The sequence below is a fragment of the Peromyscus maniculatus genome, chromosome 9, assembly GCF_049852395.1.
Source record: "Peromyscus maniculatus bairdii isolate BWxNUB_F1_BW_parent chromosome 9, HU_Pman_BW_mat_3.1, whole genome shotgun sequence".
NCBI classification, from domain to species: Eukaryota; Metazoa; Chordata; class Mammalia; order Rodentia; family Cricetidae; genus Peromyscus; species Peromyscus maniculatus.
In genome coordinates this window covers 27,012,603-27,030,896 of record NC_134860.1, presented here as the reverse complement: position 1 = coordinate 27,030,896, position 18,294 = coordinate 27,012,603, and the positions used below count along the sequence as shown (strand labels likewise).

At 46.2% G+C, this 18,294-nt stretch overlaps 1 protein-coding gene across 2 annotated transcripts in view; it reads left to right on the top strand.

Annotated features, from left to right (window-relative positions):
• The window catches only part of Ptprg (protein tyrosine phosphatase receptor type G), a 703,035-nt gene that overhangs the window by 533,840 nt on the left and 150,901 nt on the right, over positions 1-18,294 (top strand). For both annotated transcript variants that reach the window (XM_015993986.3, XM_006975079.4), the window contains exon 6: positions 16,259-16,325. In XM_015993986.3, the coding sequence (XP_015849472.1) occupies positions 16,259-16,325 (67 nt within the window). The remainder of the gene's footprint in view (positions 1-16,258; positions 16,326-18,294) is intronic.

Here is an 18,294-nt window from a genome sequence, read left to right as displayed (position 1 = left end):
GCATTCATGTTTGTGCCCCTATTCCATTTCAAGGTTCTTTTTCCTTTGTATTAATTCGTAGACGTAAATTTCAATCGAAACACTCAGTTTTGATCCTAAAAATACCTGGTACACATCGCAGCACACTAATCAGGTGTGCCAGCCCCGCTTGGTCATTTACACGGGGGTTTTTAAGTTCAGGAGGAGGTCACTGCTGTTCTCACAAGGTCTTTGTGTTGTGTGTCGTTTGCACCTGTCCTGGCCAGCATCCATCACAGACTTTCACTGTGCCAATACCCAAAAAAGTGAGAGCAGAATAAGGAATGCTGACCGCTAGACATAGAAAGTTAATTTTTAAAGTCATCTTTCAAACTCAAATTACAGATGGTGATTTGTAATATTAGGCTGTTATAAGGGCCTAGCCTTGCTAACATGGGGTTTGACTGAATACTTTAATTGTATAGAGACACAGCCAGAGCTTGTATAATAGATTTCCAAAGAATCCATAAAATGAAGATTTTTTTTTCAGGCTGCCATCATGTTAGTCTCGTCTCATAGCACCCGACCTCCTGATTATTCTGAACCCTCATGGCTTGACTACCAACCAGACAGCAGAGTAATCTCCCTCAGATCCCACTAGAGATAGAGTATAGAGTATCTAAAATTCATAGATAACCTTCCTCCAGTCTTAGCTCTCAACATGAATGCAGATGACTAAAATTCTCAAGCAGAAAATGCCCCCTTTGGGGGAGATTAAACAGTATCTCTGGTGCAGACTCTCAGCTAATTTGTGATCTTCACTATGCATCATCAGATTTCCAAGAGGCAGGGACATAAGCAGGGAGGGTCTTCTCTAAAATGACTTCTAAAAGAGGAAAGAGCATGAAGCACATGTTTGCATTCTAGAGAGCTAAACTCAAGACCATTATTAGCTTCTGTTTACTATTCAGAATTTAATTAGATAAGAGAGAGTGTAGCAGGCATGGCACTGATTGACCTAAGGCATTCTCTAATGATCGGAGAGAGTGTAAGTAGAATGGCTGTTCAAAATAAGTTCACGAGCTGGGGATATGATCCCAGTGGAAGAGCCCGTGCCTGTGCACGCCACTGAACGATTCCTCAGTACCAGAGGAAGGTAGGGCTTAGTCTGACATCTGTCTGTCTTAGCCAGTCAAGCTTTCTGTATACTGAAAGCAACTTTTCCAATTACAATAATAGCTGGTATCACAGGGGCCTTATTCTCTGTTCTCAGGACAGCTGTTAAGGGTTTATTGTTGACCCTGTATTTCCACGTTAAGGAAATTAAGTCTTGAGATCAAGTGGTTTACCCAAATCAAGGCCTTATTTTCAATGGTGATGCTCTTCCAGCTGCTGTGGTGATGGGGCACATTGAGAGCGCTGAGCATGTGCCTTTCGGTGCCTTTGGATAAGGTTCAAATTGAGCATCATTGCTATGCTGCCTCCCTTCTAACATCCTGCTCAGATTTCTTTTACACATCAGTCAATAAATAACCATGGTGTTTCTGTGTGATGGGACTCTCTGCAGCACTAATGAGAGCCTCTGCCCCCCAAATGCTAGGATCAAAGGTGTGGGCCTCCACACCTGGTCAAAACTAAAGACCACAATGTCTTTGAGTTGTTTCTTAATAAAATTTCTTATTGCCAACCAACTTGAATGTGGTCATTTACCTGACAGTCTTGAGAAGTGAATAGGCAATTACTTTAAAATATTTTTTCAGGTTCAGCAGATTCATTTTATATGTCACTGAATCCAGCACACTCAGTCCATGAGAGCTCCCGGGCTGTAAATGCGCCCACCCGCTGGGACACTCAGCATGAGAGCCCACGCCCCAAAGACTTTTGTTTTATTAGAACCTGATCCCCCAGGGATTACTCAGAAAGCCCTTGCAGAGCTTTAATTTGTTTGAAAAGTCAACAAAACATGGGCTGTCTCTAAAATAATAAGAATAGAATTGGAGAAATTAGAGGAAGTTATCCCAGGATGTTGAGCATCTGCCTTAGTGGGGTGCCTTCTCTATACTGTCCTGTGCACAGAAGGCCCGCACTTGGCAAACCTCACAGGGTTCCCTATGCAGTCTCCCTGGATCATTTGGCAGTGATCATTTTAGGTATCCAGGATGTTCATGTGATGCTTACGAATGGGCACAGAGTACTGTAACTTGAGCAGTTTCTGTGTCATGGTCGGGAGACTGCCTGTGTGATAGTCAAACCCTTTGGAATGACCATCAATCAGTCATCGCTCAAAGAAGTTTTGAAGTGGGCAGGCACTGGGATTCCTGCTGCAGGGCATCATAAAATCAAACACATTCAGTCTTGACTGATCTGTTTATATCACTGTTGGTAGCTCACAGGTTTTAAAGCCTTGTAATAGGTGGAAAAATCTCCCTTTTTCAGGCTGGGCAGGCAGCTCTGTTGGTAGAATGCTTGCACAGCATGTGGGAGGCCCTGGGTTCGAACCCTAGTACTGCATAAACAGTTATAGTACCTATGTGGGCAGGAGGTTGAAGGTCATTCTCCACTGCATATGGCATTCCAGTCCAGCCTGTGTACATGACCCTGTCTCCAGCAGTGAGAGGTGGGGAGAAGGAAGTGTGCACAGTCTTCTCTTCCAGGTGTTTGGTTTTTATGTGTTATGATGTTCTTTTGCGCTTATCCAAAGAATTGAAAATAAGGGTTCACACAGATTTGCAAGATAGCTTAAATTAGAGGAAAAAGACAGTACAGATGTGTGTGTGTGTGTGTGTGTGTGTGTGTGTGTGTGTGTGTGTGAGAGAGAGAGAGAGAGAGAGAGAGAGAGAGAGAGAGAGAGAGAGAGAGAGAGAGAGAGAGAGAGAGAGAGAGAGGTGTCAAGATGGATTGCAGACCGCGAGAGTGAGAGTACTCCCCGGCCCTAGCTCCAGCCCCAGGCCAGAGCAAACAGTGTTTGTCATTGCTGTGTTTTTGTGCTGCTGATTGTCCTGGACTGGGAAAGAAGGATTCCAGTAGAGGGTGTGCATGAGAACCCTGTCTGTTATTCAGGGTTGAGGGTGGCTGGGCAGAGTATTTTCGGTCAGATTTGGTTTGAGGCAGATGGCTTTATTAGTGACCTGTCTCGTTGTGTGACAGAATGCCTGACATAAACAACCTCCGGAAGGAGGCTTGTCCTTCTGCTTGCAGTCGGGAAGGTTTCAGTCCATGCTCTTTGGCTCTGTTGATGTTGGGCCCATGGTGAGGCAGAACAGCAAAGTGATGGGAGAATTTGGAAGAGTAGCTCACCTAAAGACAGACAGGGAGCAGAGCAGGTGGCTACAGGAAGGGACCAAGGCACGACAGCCCCCACGTACCAATCCTGAGGGCCTACTTCTCCCACCCTACACAGTCCTTCCTTCCCAATAGTCTGTTTGGGTTCTGAATCCACAAGTTCCTCATTGAGTGAGAGCCCAAACCTTCTCATTGCCCCTGGAATGCAGTCACAGACACACTGGAGGTATACTTTAATCTCACTTCTAAGTTGGCAGTGAGGATCAGACACCATAGTAACGTAGGCTGGAGTCAGAAGAGAGGAGCTGCAGACAATGTAAGCTGGATTCAGGATGTGCTCAGTGGGCAGAATCGTCATCTGGAGTATCGTCAAGAAAGAGAGGGGTGAGCATTCCACCCAGGTCTGAAGATTTGGTTTCCTGGGTGAAAAGATGCTAACATGTTCTTGAAGATAAAGATTAAGGCATGGGGTTGGGGGATTTAGCTCATTGGTAGAGTGCTTGCCTAGCAAGTGTAAGGTAGTAGTAATTGAATCGTAGCCAACTCACTTTATCTCCAGACCCCAAAATAGTAGGTCTGTGTGTAACTAGAAGCAGAGTAGATGTAGATTTGTGTGTGTGTGTGTGTGTGTGTGTGTGTGTGTGTGTGTGTGTGTGTGTACTTGAAGAGCATACAGATTTCTAATCTGTATCTACCAACCTGCTTTCAAAATCTCTGCACTTGGGTGTGGTGAGATGGATCATTCAGTAAAGTGCTTGCCATTGCAAGCTTGAGGACCTGAGTTCAGATCCCAGCACCATGTCAGAAGCCCAGTGTGATGGTGTACCGAGAAAGGTCTCTGGGCCTGCTGGCAAGTCCATCCAGTCTAGCCAATAGCAAGCACCAGGGTCAGGAAGAGATCTTGTTTCAAAAAGATGGTGAATGGCAATTGGGGAAGACACTTGATGTCAACTCCTGGCACGCACAAGCACATTTCCAACACAAACATACAAACGTTCATAAAATTAATTAATTAAAAAAATCTCTGCATTTAATCACTAACGTACCAAACCGGCTGTTTTAATGGCCTTGTTACATTCAGCTTAGCAGATTCATCTGTGTTTGTTCTTTCTGCTTCTTAGGCTCTTGTCAATGACAGTTTTATAATGTCACTGGGATTCTCTCTTCGCCATGGAGAGGTTTCCCCCCAGTGGAACTAATGGCAAATCTCGAGTGCTGGAGCCCTGGTGCCTGGATGAGTGACTTTATGCTCTGTGGAGAAAGTCATAGTATTTTCTCAGAGGAGAGAAGGTTGCCCCAGTAAGGCAGTGTTAGTGGGAACAGACTTTCTGGTTTTCCATTCCATTCTGTTACCAATGGCATGTTCTATCAATCAAAGCCTGCTGGGAAAGATTTTGTCTTTCCTTGTTGCAATTTAATTTTATCCTCTGCTGAACTCAGGTACATTTTAAGTACAACGCCAAAGTGCTCAGTTCTCTCTGAAGTGCTGAGTTCTCTCCGAGGTGAGTCTGGTCATTTGCAGGACCACTTAGGAGGCAGGAGTTTGTCTAATTAGTGGATTTAGATATGTTTACCCACTTGGATAATCCAATTGTAATGTCCAAAGCATTGCTTAGCTGGGGCTCTTAAATCAGGTACCGAGACAGATGTATTGGTGGTCCTGATGCAGCTGTCACTGTATGTGAATGAAGTGTACTGTTTAGATGAGTGAACAGGTTTATTTCAAAAGACGGCAGCAGGGAGCTTGTGTCTCTCTTATAGTGGTGGGCAGCAAGCCCTTTATGTGGGAGAACCATGTGAAATAGGGGGTGGCTTATGAGGTATTGCTGAGAAGAGTGAATTGATACTTAATCCATCTTCAGAGACTACATTAATGGAGCAATCATTCAGTCCCGAAAGGAAGTCAGCGGAGAAATACCCTCTGTGAAAGAGCGCTGCGGTGTGTAATGAGCTGCACTTGGTTGCCGGGATTCTGAGCAGCTGTTCCTGCTGCTGCGCTGTGCCCTGTACTATGCCCAGGGACACCTTTCATGATGGTGGCCTCAAATTCCATGCTACAATTTATTGCTTTCCTCTCTTTGGTAAAACATAAAAGCTGCTGAAATGTCTTTGTCTCAGAATTGATTATTGATGCTTAATTGCTCTGCTTGGTGACCTTTTTCACTATTGCTGCTCCATTTCCCCAACTGAACCTGACTTATAACTGCGCTGCTCTACCCCAATGCTAGCAGCTGAGGTCTGCAAAGGGCAAGAGCTAAGCCAGAAGGGTGGAAACTACCAAGTCCCTTTTATGGAGTTGGTGTCACAGTGTAAGGAAGATGGCAGAGTGAGATAAGAGCCCTCTCGTACTCTTTGAGACAGCACTAGATTGTCAGCTCTTCAGGCAGAGTGCCATAATTCGTTCAGTGGCGTATCCTGGTTAACACTCCAGTCATGGCATATGTCTGTTGCAATGCAACACGTTACTACAAGTCTAACAACTTAAACACATCACACAGTCATTGAGAAGGTTCTGGGTCCTCTGGGTCAAGGTATCTCACCGGTCCAGTTGACAGCCATGGCTGGGGTCCATCTGGAACTTCACTTCCAAGCTTGTTCAGGTTGTTGGCCAAGGTCACCCCTTCAGGAGAACCTCCCTTTTCTCATAGCCATTGGCCAAAGGTTACCTGTGTTTCTTTGTGATGTGAGCCTCTCCAGCATGACTATTAGGAAAGTACTGATGCCAGCCATCAAGATGCAGGTTAGGATCTTTTATAACCGCACCAAAGAAGTGATCTTATTGCTTTGCTTCATGCTGCTGCATCAGTATACATCACTCTAAGGCCCAGGGTACTTGGAATTGACATTACTGGAGGTCTTTCTGGAGTCATCCTAGCCCAGCCTTCCATGACTGTTCAGTACATATTTGTTGAATGAATAAGATTGAAGAGCTGGGTACATGTAATTAGATTAAGAACAATGTTCACTTACCTGTCACCTCTTCATACAACTGCAGGTACAAACAGTCTTTTGACACTGTGATACAACATTGACATCTACAATGTTCCTATTTGAGAACTTCACATAGGTGTCTTAGCTAGGGTTTCTGTTGCTGTGAAGAGACATCATGATCATGGCAACTCTTATAATGGCAAACATTTAATTGGGCTGGCTTACAGTTCAAAGGTTTAGTCTATTATCATCAGGGTGGGACATGGCCTCATGCAGGAAGCCGTGGTGTTGAGGAAGGAGCACACTCGTTCTGCATCTTGATTTCAGGCAGCAGCAGGAGTCTGTGCTTACACTGGGTGTAGCTTGAGCATAGAAGACCACAAAGCCCACCCCACAGTGGCACACTTCCTCCAATCAGTGCTAATAGTGCTACTCCCTATAAGCTTATGAGGCCAATTACATTCAAACTACCACAACAGATTTTGTTTTGTTTTTAAATCACAAAGCCAGAGAGATGGCCCAATGGATAAGGGGACTTAGAGGACTGGAATTATGATAGCCAGCAGCCTCATAAAAAGACAGACATGGTTGTGATTGCCTGTAACCAGAGCACTGTAGGGAGTAGAGACAGGAAGGTCGCTGGGACTTTCTGCACACTGGCCTTATTGAGAAATGTCAAGTTCCAGGTTCAGTGAGAGATCATGAAGGTAATAAGGCAGAGAAAAAGAGGCTACAGGAAGTCACCCAATGTCCTACACACACTCGTGTGCACACACACACAGGTGCAGACACCAGCACGCACACCATCGCAGAACAGGCATACACCATATACACACCACAGCATTTTTAAAATGTCAACAAAAATCTATAATGTTTTGTTTGCAGTTTTGTATCAGGCCATATTCATAGCTATCCGGGGTTGTATGCAGCCTCTGGCCCGTGGTTCACTGTCCCGAGTCATGTCATTTTAATATTTGATCTGCTTTCCTTTTTTTCCCACCCAATGCTAAAGGCATCAAACTCAAGGCATCCTATATACTGGGCAGGTGCTGTCCCAGAGAGCTCCCCCAGGCCCGGCTTAAATACTTGACACATGCCAGTTCTCGCCTAGTTACCTGGTCCTCCTGCCTTTCTAATGTGAGCAATGGCATTCCCTGCTGCTAGAAAAGGATTTGCTGCCACAGGATCAGTCTGGCAGCCGTTTGATCCAGCATGCCTTGTTTCTTGTACTTCTCTTGCTGCATACATGGTGGGGATTTATATCAGTCCCTACACGGCCCTTTCTGGACCCTGAGTCTTTTGTGAGTGGAGTGCCTGGAGCAGCTTTTTGCTTGGAGGAAAGGAGAAAGCAGAGGTGAGAGTTCACATCTAATGCGTTTTCCTTGAAGTCTCTCTACCCTGGGAAACGGCTGGCCTGCTTTCTCCCCTAAGCTCCTGCTAGTGCTGGGGTTTGCCGTGCCTGGTGGGGGTATTACCAAGGGGGAGCAGGGGCTGTTCAGCAACACCGCACAGAACAGAGAGAAACTTCCGGCCAGCTGTTGAGCTTGAAACACACTGCTCTTTTGCTCCAGGCTCCCCCAGATCACACACATTTTTTTCTCTTTTTTAATTCGAAGGTCACAACAGCATCACTGAGAGATGGTGAACACTGTAGCTTGAGACTCTAGGTTGAGCTTCATGGGTTTGAATTTCATATGTGCTCTCAGTCCAGGAGCCAACTCTCCTTGGAAAAGGCTAACTTGGATGGGACAGGTGGTTCTGGAACCACATCTGCAGCTTCTGGAAGACGAATTTAAAGACACAGGGCAAAAGCCCATGTGGCCCTGTGCTGGTGCTGTTTGCCAAATGCCTGCCTTCCCCACACCCTCCTCCTCCTCTTCTGTGGCCTTGCATTGAGTGGGAGGTGAACTGAAAGCCAAAAAAAAAATGCACTTGACCACCACGCTTGAGACACTGACACCCGTGAACTGGGACACTGCCTGTATGGGCAGTGAGCAAGCCTGTCTGGCACAGTCTGATGTTGGGCAGATCTGTGGCTTGTTCTGAAGATGAATAACTCCTGAGTTAACGAGTAACCACCAAGAATATCAGCTGACAGTAGTTAAGCCATGTCAGGGCCCGAGCTGTTGAACAGACAGGAGTTTGTATCCTTAGCGGGAGCTGTGGTGTAGAAATTTTTCATCTGCCCATGGCAGCTAGTCCTGGAGGTCTGTCCGTCAAGTGCTGGAGGTGAGATGATAACCAAGGGCCAGGTCCTTCCCCTTGACAGGGGCTGGCTGTACCCTGCAGCTGTGGTGACACTTGGCATAGAAAGCTATTAGGTTAGAGGGAAGGGCTAACACTGGGGTGTGTGTTGTATGTTAGCATGTCTCGGGTTTGCTGTATTCACAGCTGTGTGAGGGTTCACGTGTCCGTGTGGGTGTTGGGCTCTGTCACTCTCCACCCTATTCCCTCAAATCAGGCTCTCTCACCGAACGGGAAATGAGGTTGCTAGCCTGTAAGCTCCATGGATCCTCCTGTCCCTACTCACAACAGTGCTGAGATAAAATCCACACAGCCATGTCTGGCTGTTGTTACATGCGTTCGTGGACCTGAACTCAGGTCCTTATCCTCATAAGTGCTCTTACCAGTTGAGCTACCTCTCCGGCCTTTGATCTTGGATTTTATAGTCCCATTTAGAGCCACCCTTCTGAGCAGGAATCTACTCTTAGATTCTCCTGGAGACTGTAATGTGTACTTCAGGAAAGACTCGACTGCCTTGCTGTACCTCACTCCCAACCCCCACCCTCACCCATCCCTGTACCTTGTGCCTTGCCTCTTTCTGAGGCTTGTCCCCATTTTCCTCCTTGATTCCTTGTGATGCGAGGTGCTGAACGCTTCAGCACCTCTGACCCCACATTTCACAATCCTGTTACAGCAGTGACAGCTGGCAGAAGAGATGGTGTTGAGATGTCAGAAGGGAAGAAAGACACCTACCCAAGGAAAGCAGTATTTCTGAGTCCCAGTAAGAGACTGGGAAAAGCCAGGGTGGTTGGAGTGCAGCTTGGCAGGGACTGAGTTAGTGGAAGACTCGCCCCCTTGAGCATAGACACATTGCCTAGCATCCGTGCTGGGAAGATGGATCAGTGGGTAAGATAGCTTGCTGCACAAGCGGAGCCTGAGTTCAAATCCCAAGAATCCACTTAAAAATTCAGGCTCAGCCACACCCATAACCCCACACTGGAGGGCAGAGACAGGAGGATTGCCAGGACTTGCTGGCTACTGTCTGTCCCAGTTAACTTTCTTTTGTTGTGCTGCCATAAAGACCTTGACAAAAGCAACTTGGGGAGGAATGGATTTATTTGGCTTACAAGACCAATCACAGTCCATCACTGAGGGAAGCTGAGGCAGGAATAGCAACAGAAGCCATGGAGGAATGCTGGGTATTGGCTAGCTCAGCTTGCTTTCTTATACAATCCAAGATCACCTCCCCAGGAGAGGCACCATGGCAGAGACTGGGCCCTCCCACATCAATCGTCAGTCAAGAAAACATCCCACAGACTTGCCTATAGGCCAGTCTGATAAGAGACATGTCTCAGTTGAGGTTCCCTCTTCTTAGATGACCCTGGCTTGTATCTGGTTGACAAAACAAAAACAAACAAATAGGAGCACACACACACACACACACACACACACACACACACACACACACACCAACCAACCAACCAGCCAACCAGCCAACCAACCAACCAGCCAGCCAACCAACCAACCAGCACACCATCCTCCCTCCAGGTACAGTGACCAAACTATGTCTCAAGAGATAGAAGAGTGATCGGACAAAATACCCAGCACCCTCTGGCTTCTGCCCAACACACACACAGAGAGAGAGAGAGAGAGAGAGAGAGAGAGAGAGAGAGAGAGAGAGAGAGAGAGAGAGAGAGAGAGAGAGAGAGAGAGAGAGAGAGAGAGATTAATGTTAGTAGCAGAAAGTAGTCACTCTTTTAGCTGCAGGTAAGAGTTCCCTGAAATAGTGGGGAAGAGGCCAAGGTGAAATGATTGGTACAGGGAAGCTCTTAACAGCAAGAGATACCAGAGTGCAGTGAAAGGTAGCTGAGCTGCTGCAGTCACGATGAAAGAACACACAGTCTCCTTGCTGTGTGGTTCTTAGGTGAGAGAGCTGAAGGGGAGGAGGCTGATGTGAAACTGGACCTCATGGGAAGCTCCTGCCCTCTTTCTGATCAGGTGTGTTAGCCTCGGAATGCACAGTTATCTGCTAGCCCTCAGGCTGATTGGATCATGTCTGCAGTTCAGGAAGGCTGCGCCAACTCTCTGCTGTTTGACACAACCCCACAGTCCTGGTTCATGGGATAGCTCTACCCTCTGCAAACATAAATCTTTTTTTCCCCAAGAGGATGTTATTGGCTGCACATGAGGTTTGTGGTAGTAAAGTAGCAGCTGCCAATGTCAGATTTGGGGCAAGGAAGTTGTCTTGGCCATCCTGTCTACCAGATGGCTGGGACCTGATAGAGTGACAATTATTAGAATCTGAGGCAAGGGCCAAATGGCACGGGTTCGGGAAAAGGCTATAGGAGCCTGTTTGAGTGTGGCACACGTGGTCTGCTGGGGCGGCTCTGCATCTGGTTTATTTTGTTCCAAGTTGGGGAGAAGCACAGCCCATCCTGTAGTGCCTGGATGACAAGCATTAGATGTAGAGACAACTGAGAACCTGGCTATTAATTTGATAATGCTACAAACCATATGGTAAGTGACCACTTGAAAAGGAAATTTGGTGGCTTAGATCTCAATAGCTTGTGCCTGAAGTTAGTCTTTAGTCCCAAAGTCCATGTCAGCTTCCTGGGTTGGCAATGTGGAGTGGAGTTCTATCTGAAGACAACTGGAAGGCGTTGACTCAGCCCTCTGTCATGTTCATGTGCCATCTTTTGAAGATGACTGATGCTACAAAGCTGCTCAAAATTGGAAGTGCCAGGAGCTAAGTTTTTCAGTTCAAGCACAAACTGTGGGAAGAGGGGGCTCTCCCCCCTCATCATTTTAAAGCTCATTTGTGGAAGTTCTGGCTTCTCTGTATTACCGTGCGACTTCTTTGATCTTAAAGCAGAAGGAAGCAAGTTTCAAGAGCCAGGAAAGCACTCATGTGGCTCTGAAAGGAGCAGCATATTACAAAATTGAGTGGATGTCAAACAAAACACGGATCTTCTGAAATCTGAACCCAAAGTGGTCTTACTTACAGCGAAGCACACAGAGATGCTGGGGCAGGACCGCTGCCGTGAGGATGCGTTCAGGATGACCTCCTGTCCAGAAGGACCCACCCAGGCAGACACTGCATGCGGAGCTGGAGCTTTCCACTCTCAGTCCCCATTGCAGCGGTGTGGACACTGAAGCTGGAGGGTTCGCGCCTGATTTAGAGTCCCGTCTTTCTCACCCTTTCTCTTGGCCTCCTTCTAGCTGGAACGGAAACCAGAATGTAAACACGGGTTGCTAAAACACCCTTGTTCACTGCCATCACATTGAAAAGCTGCCCACATTGCTTAGCTGATATCCACAATTTTGTTTAAGTGGCAAATTGATTGAAACAGTCAGGGGAAGGGATTATTTCAGTGAGGGCTTTGCCTTCCTGGAACAAATCCACTTATTAGCATGCAGTTTGGATTCCCCGCCCGTGGACTGGAGAATGAGCTCGTGTTATTAGGCAGTTTCTTTGACTAGGCAACAGCTCCATTTTGTTTCCCTCGCCTTGCCTGTCTTCTCCCTGGGAGCTGAAGAGACTGTATAGAGACCTTCAATTGTGGGCTTGCTCTGAATCTGGGCTCAGGCCTTTGAGCTCAGATGAGACCAGGTCTGAGTGTTGAACTCAAAGGTGCTGTAATCACAAGTGAACAGAAATTGAGCTTGGATTAGTTTGCCTGGTTATTTTCCACTGTATGTTATCAGTGGGTGTCAGTCATGGAGGATTAGGAACACCTCCTTTGAGCCTTCACACCATCAGACAAGACTAAATGCACTGAGGGGCCCCTGACTGTAAGACATCCCTTCTCCTCTTGGATGGAGCATCATGGTACAGTAATCCCCCTTATCTGCAAGGGCTGCATTCAAAGCAATGCTGAAACCTGAAGGCTATACCAGACCTAACACAATTATATTTTTCCTACCCATGCATACCTACGGTAAAGTTCAATGGACGGATTAATTAATTGATTGGTACACACAGTAAGAAATTAACAATAATATCTGATTAGAAAGCAGACATGGAGATTCATGCCTGTCATCTCAGCGCTTGGAAAGTGCAGCAGGAGGATCAGGAGTTCAAAGTCATCCTCAGTCTCCTAGAAAGTTCAAGGCCAGTGTGAGACCTTATCGCAAAACAGACAAACAAACAACTAATAATAGAATAATTATAATAATGTACTGCAATAAAATTGCTGGTATTTGGGGCCATTAGTGAGTAAAATAAGGGCTACTTGAACATAAGCACTGCAGGAACATCTGATCTGAAACCTGAGATTTGAGAACTAAGGGGCCAACAGGAAGGAAGCTGGTCACATGGAGGCACACAGGGCAGTGGCTCAGTTATGTTCTAGACATCAGAGGATTTATTCCCCAACCCAGAACAGTGTTCAATTTGAAACTTAGGAATTATTTGTTTCTCTTTTAAGGTTCTCCTCCTCCTCCTCCTCCTCCTCCTCTCCCTCCTCCTCCTCCTCCTTGCCTGCTTTTTGAGAGAGAGTCTCATATAGTCCAGGATTTCTTTGAACTTCGTCTGTAGCTTGAACTGAGCTTCCTGCCTCCATCTTTTGGTGCTGGGCTTAGACAGGCCCATCACCACATCTTGCTAGGAGTTTCCCATTTCATCTGTTCAGGTAATAGTTGGCTATAGGTGAATAAAATACAGACAGTGAATCTTCGCACACTGTTTCAGGACCGTTGCCTCCATCGGCCGCAGAAGGGTAGCATTGTTTTGAAGGATTGAGTCAGCTGAATTGGTCTGATAAGGAATCTTGTTTAGAAAACTTTACGACACAGCATGAGCAACATGTATTGGTGGAGAAAATTATCATGGCTGTTCCTCCAACTTCAGCCTCTACACACAGTCACAGAAGCTCCAATATGTACAGTTTGCTCTGTTGAAAGAAAAATGACTCGATTGGTTGAAACCACAGTCACACTATTATTCCTGGAGTCTGTGCATTAGCTAGTCAGCTCTGGCCAGATGAGCTCAGCAGCTGTCCACAAGTTGCAGGTGTTCAGCAGAGGACTTGCAGGTGCCTTCGAGTGGACTTGTTCACTGGAATTGCCCATGTTCACTCCCTCTTCCCTTTTAGCCTGTGATAGTTTGCGGTTCTTCTCGTGGTGGCCTTATAGTCTCAATGCTTTAAGAGCATCTGCCTTTATTCCATTCACCAGATTTCCCTAACCCCAAACAATAAGATAGACATTTTCTTTCCAAAGTAGGAGAAATGGATACATACTCTTGATGGAATACAGCAGACCCCAGCTCTAGCAGTGTGGCATGGAGGTGAGGGGGGTGTGGCCACCTCCCCATCTCTTCACAGACTTTAGTTTAGGCAATTAGACTCACATGAACATTTCCACTCCCCTGTGTCAGCCTCTTGCTGCATAACAAGATACATAAGACAGCTGGCTTAGAAAAGATTTATTTTGACTCATATTATGTGTTCAAGTCCAAGATTGATTGCCCTGCCCCTCTTACTTTGGACCTGAGATCCTATTACATGGTGGAATGTGTAGTAGTGCTGACATCATCACTCAGCAAGCTAAAAGAGAAAGAGGGTGGGTCTAGGGTCCCATAGGCCCCACCAGGGCATGTCCCCAATGACTACGAACCTCCCACCTGGACCCTAACTCTTAAAGGTTCCACCACCTCCCATAGCACCCCTTGAAGACAAAGCCTTAAACACACAGTAAGGACACTCATCCAAAACACCCTTCTACCTACAGCCATGGCTTTTTCTCTGGGCTCTTATTCTATTCTGGGCTGGGCTCCTGTTCTATTCTGGGCTTTTTGTTTTGTTTTGTTTTGTTTTTTTGAGACAGGGTTTCTCTGTGTAGCTTTGCGCATTTCCTGGAACTCACTTTGGAGACCAGGCTGGCCTCGAACTCACAGAGATCCACCTGGCTCTGCCTCCCGAGTGCTGGGATTAAAGGCGTGTGCTATCACCTCCCGGCCTATTCTGGGCTTTTGAAATGTGACCACATTTACTGATGAGAATCTCTTATCTTATAGTCTTGAGTTGTGATCCCTTTTGGGGGCCATGGTTTAAATTTTTGATCAATTACTTGATTGATGGAAATATAGTATTTCTTCAAATATAATTTTGGTTTGGTATATCCTATGAATACTTGCCATACGTTGGCTTTTTAGGAATGTTTTACTCTCTAATCACTATATACCCTGATCTAGGCTCCCTGTCAGACAATATAGAGGCCCAGTCATGGCAACTTCTAGGATTTTACCCATGTGATCTAACACTCTGAGTCCTTATTTACTGTTAATCAGTCCTTCCTCCCTCCCTCTCTCCCTCCCTCCCTCCCTCCCTTCCTCCTTCTTTCCCTCATCTGTAGTGTTTACAATGTAATACCAACTCCCATATTATGTTACGTTTTTAGTTTATAAACATAATACTGCATAATGGCCACTGTGTTCTGAATAGGTAGACATAACGTGGGGCTCCAGACATTGAGTTCTTCAACACATCATTGACCTCAACATCTTGTAATTCTTCATTGTAGGGTATAATCATAAGCATCACTGATCTTTAACAGCAGTCCCATTCTCCTCGCACTAGATGTCAAGGGCTCTGTAGAATCCTGCCCCACTCCTCCTGTCTTCATCTACTGTAGTTGTGACAACCAGAAATGTCTTGGGCATGATCACATGTTGCCTTAGAGGGGCAGAGGTGTCCCAGTTTACATTTTAGAGCCACTGCTGTGTCCTGGAGCTGCAGGAGCAAAAAGGGAAGGAAATGTGTGAAGTATGGATAATTTTCCAAGAGAGCACATCAGAAATGGCAGCTCAACAGGGGTGGAGGCATCTCTGTAACCTGGGAGTGGTGTACATCCTTTGTAGTTCCTAGAAATTCAACGTTGGCTACTTCTGGATTCCTCTGAGTTAACTTTCAACAGCAAATTGGGTCTTGCTGCACACTGAAAGGTTCATCAATATCTCAACTTCATTATGTGAGAAGTGGATTAATAGGAAATGCAGTCCCTGAAGGAGAAAAAATGCAGGAACTATGCTAACCACAGATAATGGATTTTGAAAAGCTCTTTATTTTTAGGGGAGAAGTAGAAAGGATGTATCATGACCCATCCTATGCCTGTCATTCAAGGTCCTAAGTGATTGGGTCAAGGTCAGTCTCATGTCTTCCCACTCTCCTAGATTATTTTAAAGCACACTTCAGACATTGTTATATTTCATTTGTAAAGATTTCATTGTACATATCTAAGAGAAAGTACTTGAAATTATAACTGTAGCATGCTGGGATATTTTCATCTAGCAAAGGCAATAATATGCTAAGTAGTATCTAAAAGTTGAAGGAATGAACCAGTGGGCCCATGGACAATGAGGCTTGGTTTGGAGAAGCATCATCTTTAGCAAATGAAAGTAGCCCACAGGGAACACGGGTTTCCCAGGGAACTGGGGCCTTTACGGGGGAGAGTGAGCTGGCAGGGAACTGGGCCATTTCTAAGGAGAACAGGAGAACACAATCACCAGGAGGCGTGGACTACTCGGTCCATGATGGATTGTTCTCTGATGACTTTCAATGACTTTTTAGCCGATCATGACTACTTTTAATAAAACAGAGCAGTTGCTTTTTGAGGCTTTGCTACGAAGGTGGTATTTCTCTCCCGTTATAATGTATTCTGAGAAGTTTCTTTGTTGTGATTTAGACTTCCTCACTTGATTTTATTGTGTCATAAATCTCTGGCATTTGGTGAGCACCATGGTATATGTGAGACCTAAACAGCTTGCTAGATGCATCCATTTCCCCCTTCTCTTTAGAAGATTAAACTGAGGCTGCTGTAGCTGATGCCAGGACAGATTTAACCAGTCGTGTTTCCTTTGCATTAGGTCAGTCCGAGGGACAATGCTGCGCTGGATCCTATTATCCACGGGTTGAAGGGCGTCGTACATCACGGTGAGTAAGCTCCATCTTCTTCCTTCAGCTAGAAAGTGAAGGGCTGGCATCTTCACCTGAAGGAATCGGGTTATCTTGCAGAGAACGGAGGGTGGTGGCATTCCTTGCCCTCTGCTGTGCAAGGGCTTTAGAGCCATTATCTCAGGAGTAAAGAGCACCCGCATTTATAACCTGCAGATGGGCCTGGGTTAGCAGTGAGCCGTTTGCTTCCCCTCAGGTATTTCTGTGAATGCATGTGTTGCAAATCAAAATGCTCTAAGATATATGATGCTTTAGGTGTTGAATCTGCCATTTGTCTCATTTCTCTCCTAAAAATAGTCCTTTGTCAAGTGTCTTGTCACTTGTAAATACTTTTGATTTGCCTCTCAGATTTAAGAGGGAAAATCTAAGTAGCCAGAACAAGCCATTAAACTTCACAGTCTGTGAGCCAGCACCATGCAGCTGCGGAAATGGGAAGGGCGAGGCTGGTGTTCTCTACAGCAGACATCACATCCTCAGGCGTAGGCCTGGGGGAGGAAGGAAGACGAATGGGCTCTGTCTCTTCCCGCTGGGTTTATTGGCGGAGTTTCCCTGCAACTTTATTATCAGTGATGCATCATTACCTGTGGCACCAGGATGCTCTCATTTCAGAAGCACCCTTGCTGCAGGAAGGTGTTGAGTCTGGATCTCATGTAATGATTTGTAAAGTTTTAATAATCTAATTAGAATTCCAACGACATTGACAAAAATAGCATTAGTAACCATAATAAATCTCCTTCCATTCCCACCACTGTGATGAAATGTCTTCACACCTTTTGAGAGGATTGTCTGCTGACATGAGCCAACTCTGTAGAGCTTAACAAATACCTCTTCCAGGGAAACTAAGCTTGTTATCGGAGTTTGATTAAGTTGGATTGAGCATTAATTGTTCTGTTCAGTCATGCAGCAGGTAACAAGAATAAACCAAGTGAAAACAGAGAAGGGAGAGCTGGACGGTGGCTCAGTCAGTATAGTATCCGCCCCAGAAGCGTGAGGACCTGCACACATCTCCAGCACCCACACAGAAAGCCAAGCTTGGCAGCATGTGTCAGAGCTCCAATGCTGGGGTGTAGTGTGTGCAGACAAGATAACCCTAGATCTCACTGGTGGACCAGCCAGCCCAGCCTAATCCACGAGAGACCCTACCTCAAAAACCAAGGTGGAGAGCCATCAAGGAAAACACTCAGTTCTGCTCTGCACATGCACACCGTGTGCATCTGCACATGCTCATCTACCACACACATACTAAACACACACACACACACACACACACACACGGACAAAATAAGAAGAGTGTGTGATGACTGACAGCATCTCATGGAGATTTTTCACTTGCAGCTTGCATCCCTCCCTTCCAAATCCACATTAAGAATGGTACCCCTCTTCTGGGACTCAAGCCCAGGGAGGGCCTCACTGGTGGTAATACTCTGCCGTTGAGGTGTCTCCACATACCTCATTTGTGAGGAATCTTTCCTCAGGACAGGGATTGCCTTCCCCAATCCCCTCCTAACGCCATCTCCTTGGGTATGAGTTACTCAGAGAGGGGTGCAAATAATTCAACACAGGAGCACTCTGTCGGACTTAGAGACACGGCGACTCCAGGTTCTACCCTGGTCTCTGACAGGAAGGAGCTGCAAACAGTGTCTACCGACAAGAGAAGTTTACATCTCTCGAGTAAAAACGAGAGCCCTGGCTTTGGGCGTAGATAGAGACACCCCAGCCAGTTCCTACGGGAAGGGAGAGGAAGAGAGGTGCTGCCCCTCTCTTCCTGAAGTCTTTGCAAATGTCTCCTGTGAAGCCCTCTGCTGGCACACTTCTCTTCCTCTCCTGCACGTTGAGCAAGGGTGTCTCCATTGTCCGCCTGCTAGTCTCCCTTCAGATCTTGTCTGTCGAGTGACTCCTCCGCTCCCATCACTTCATGTCCTACCACCCAGGTTTCTTTCTCAGACCT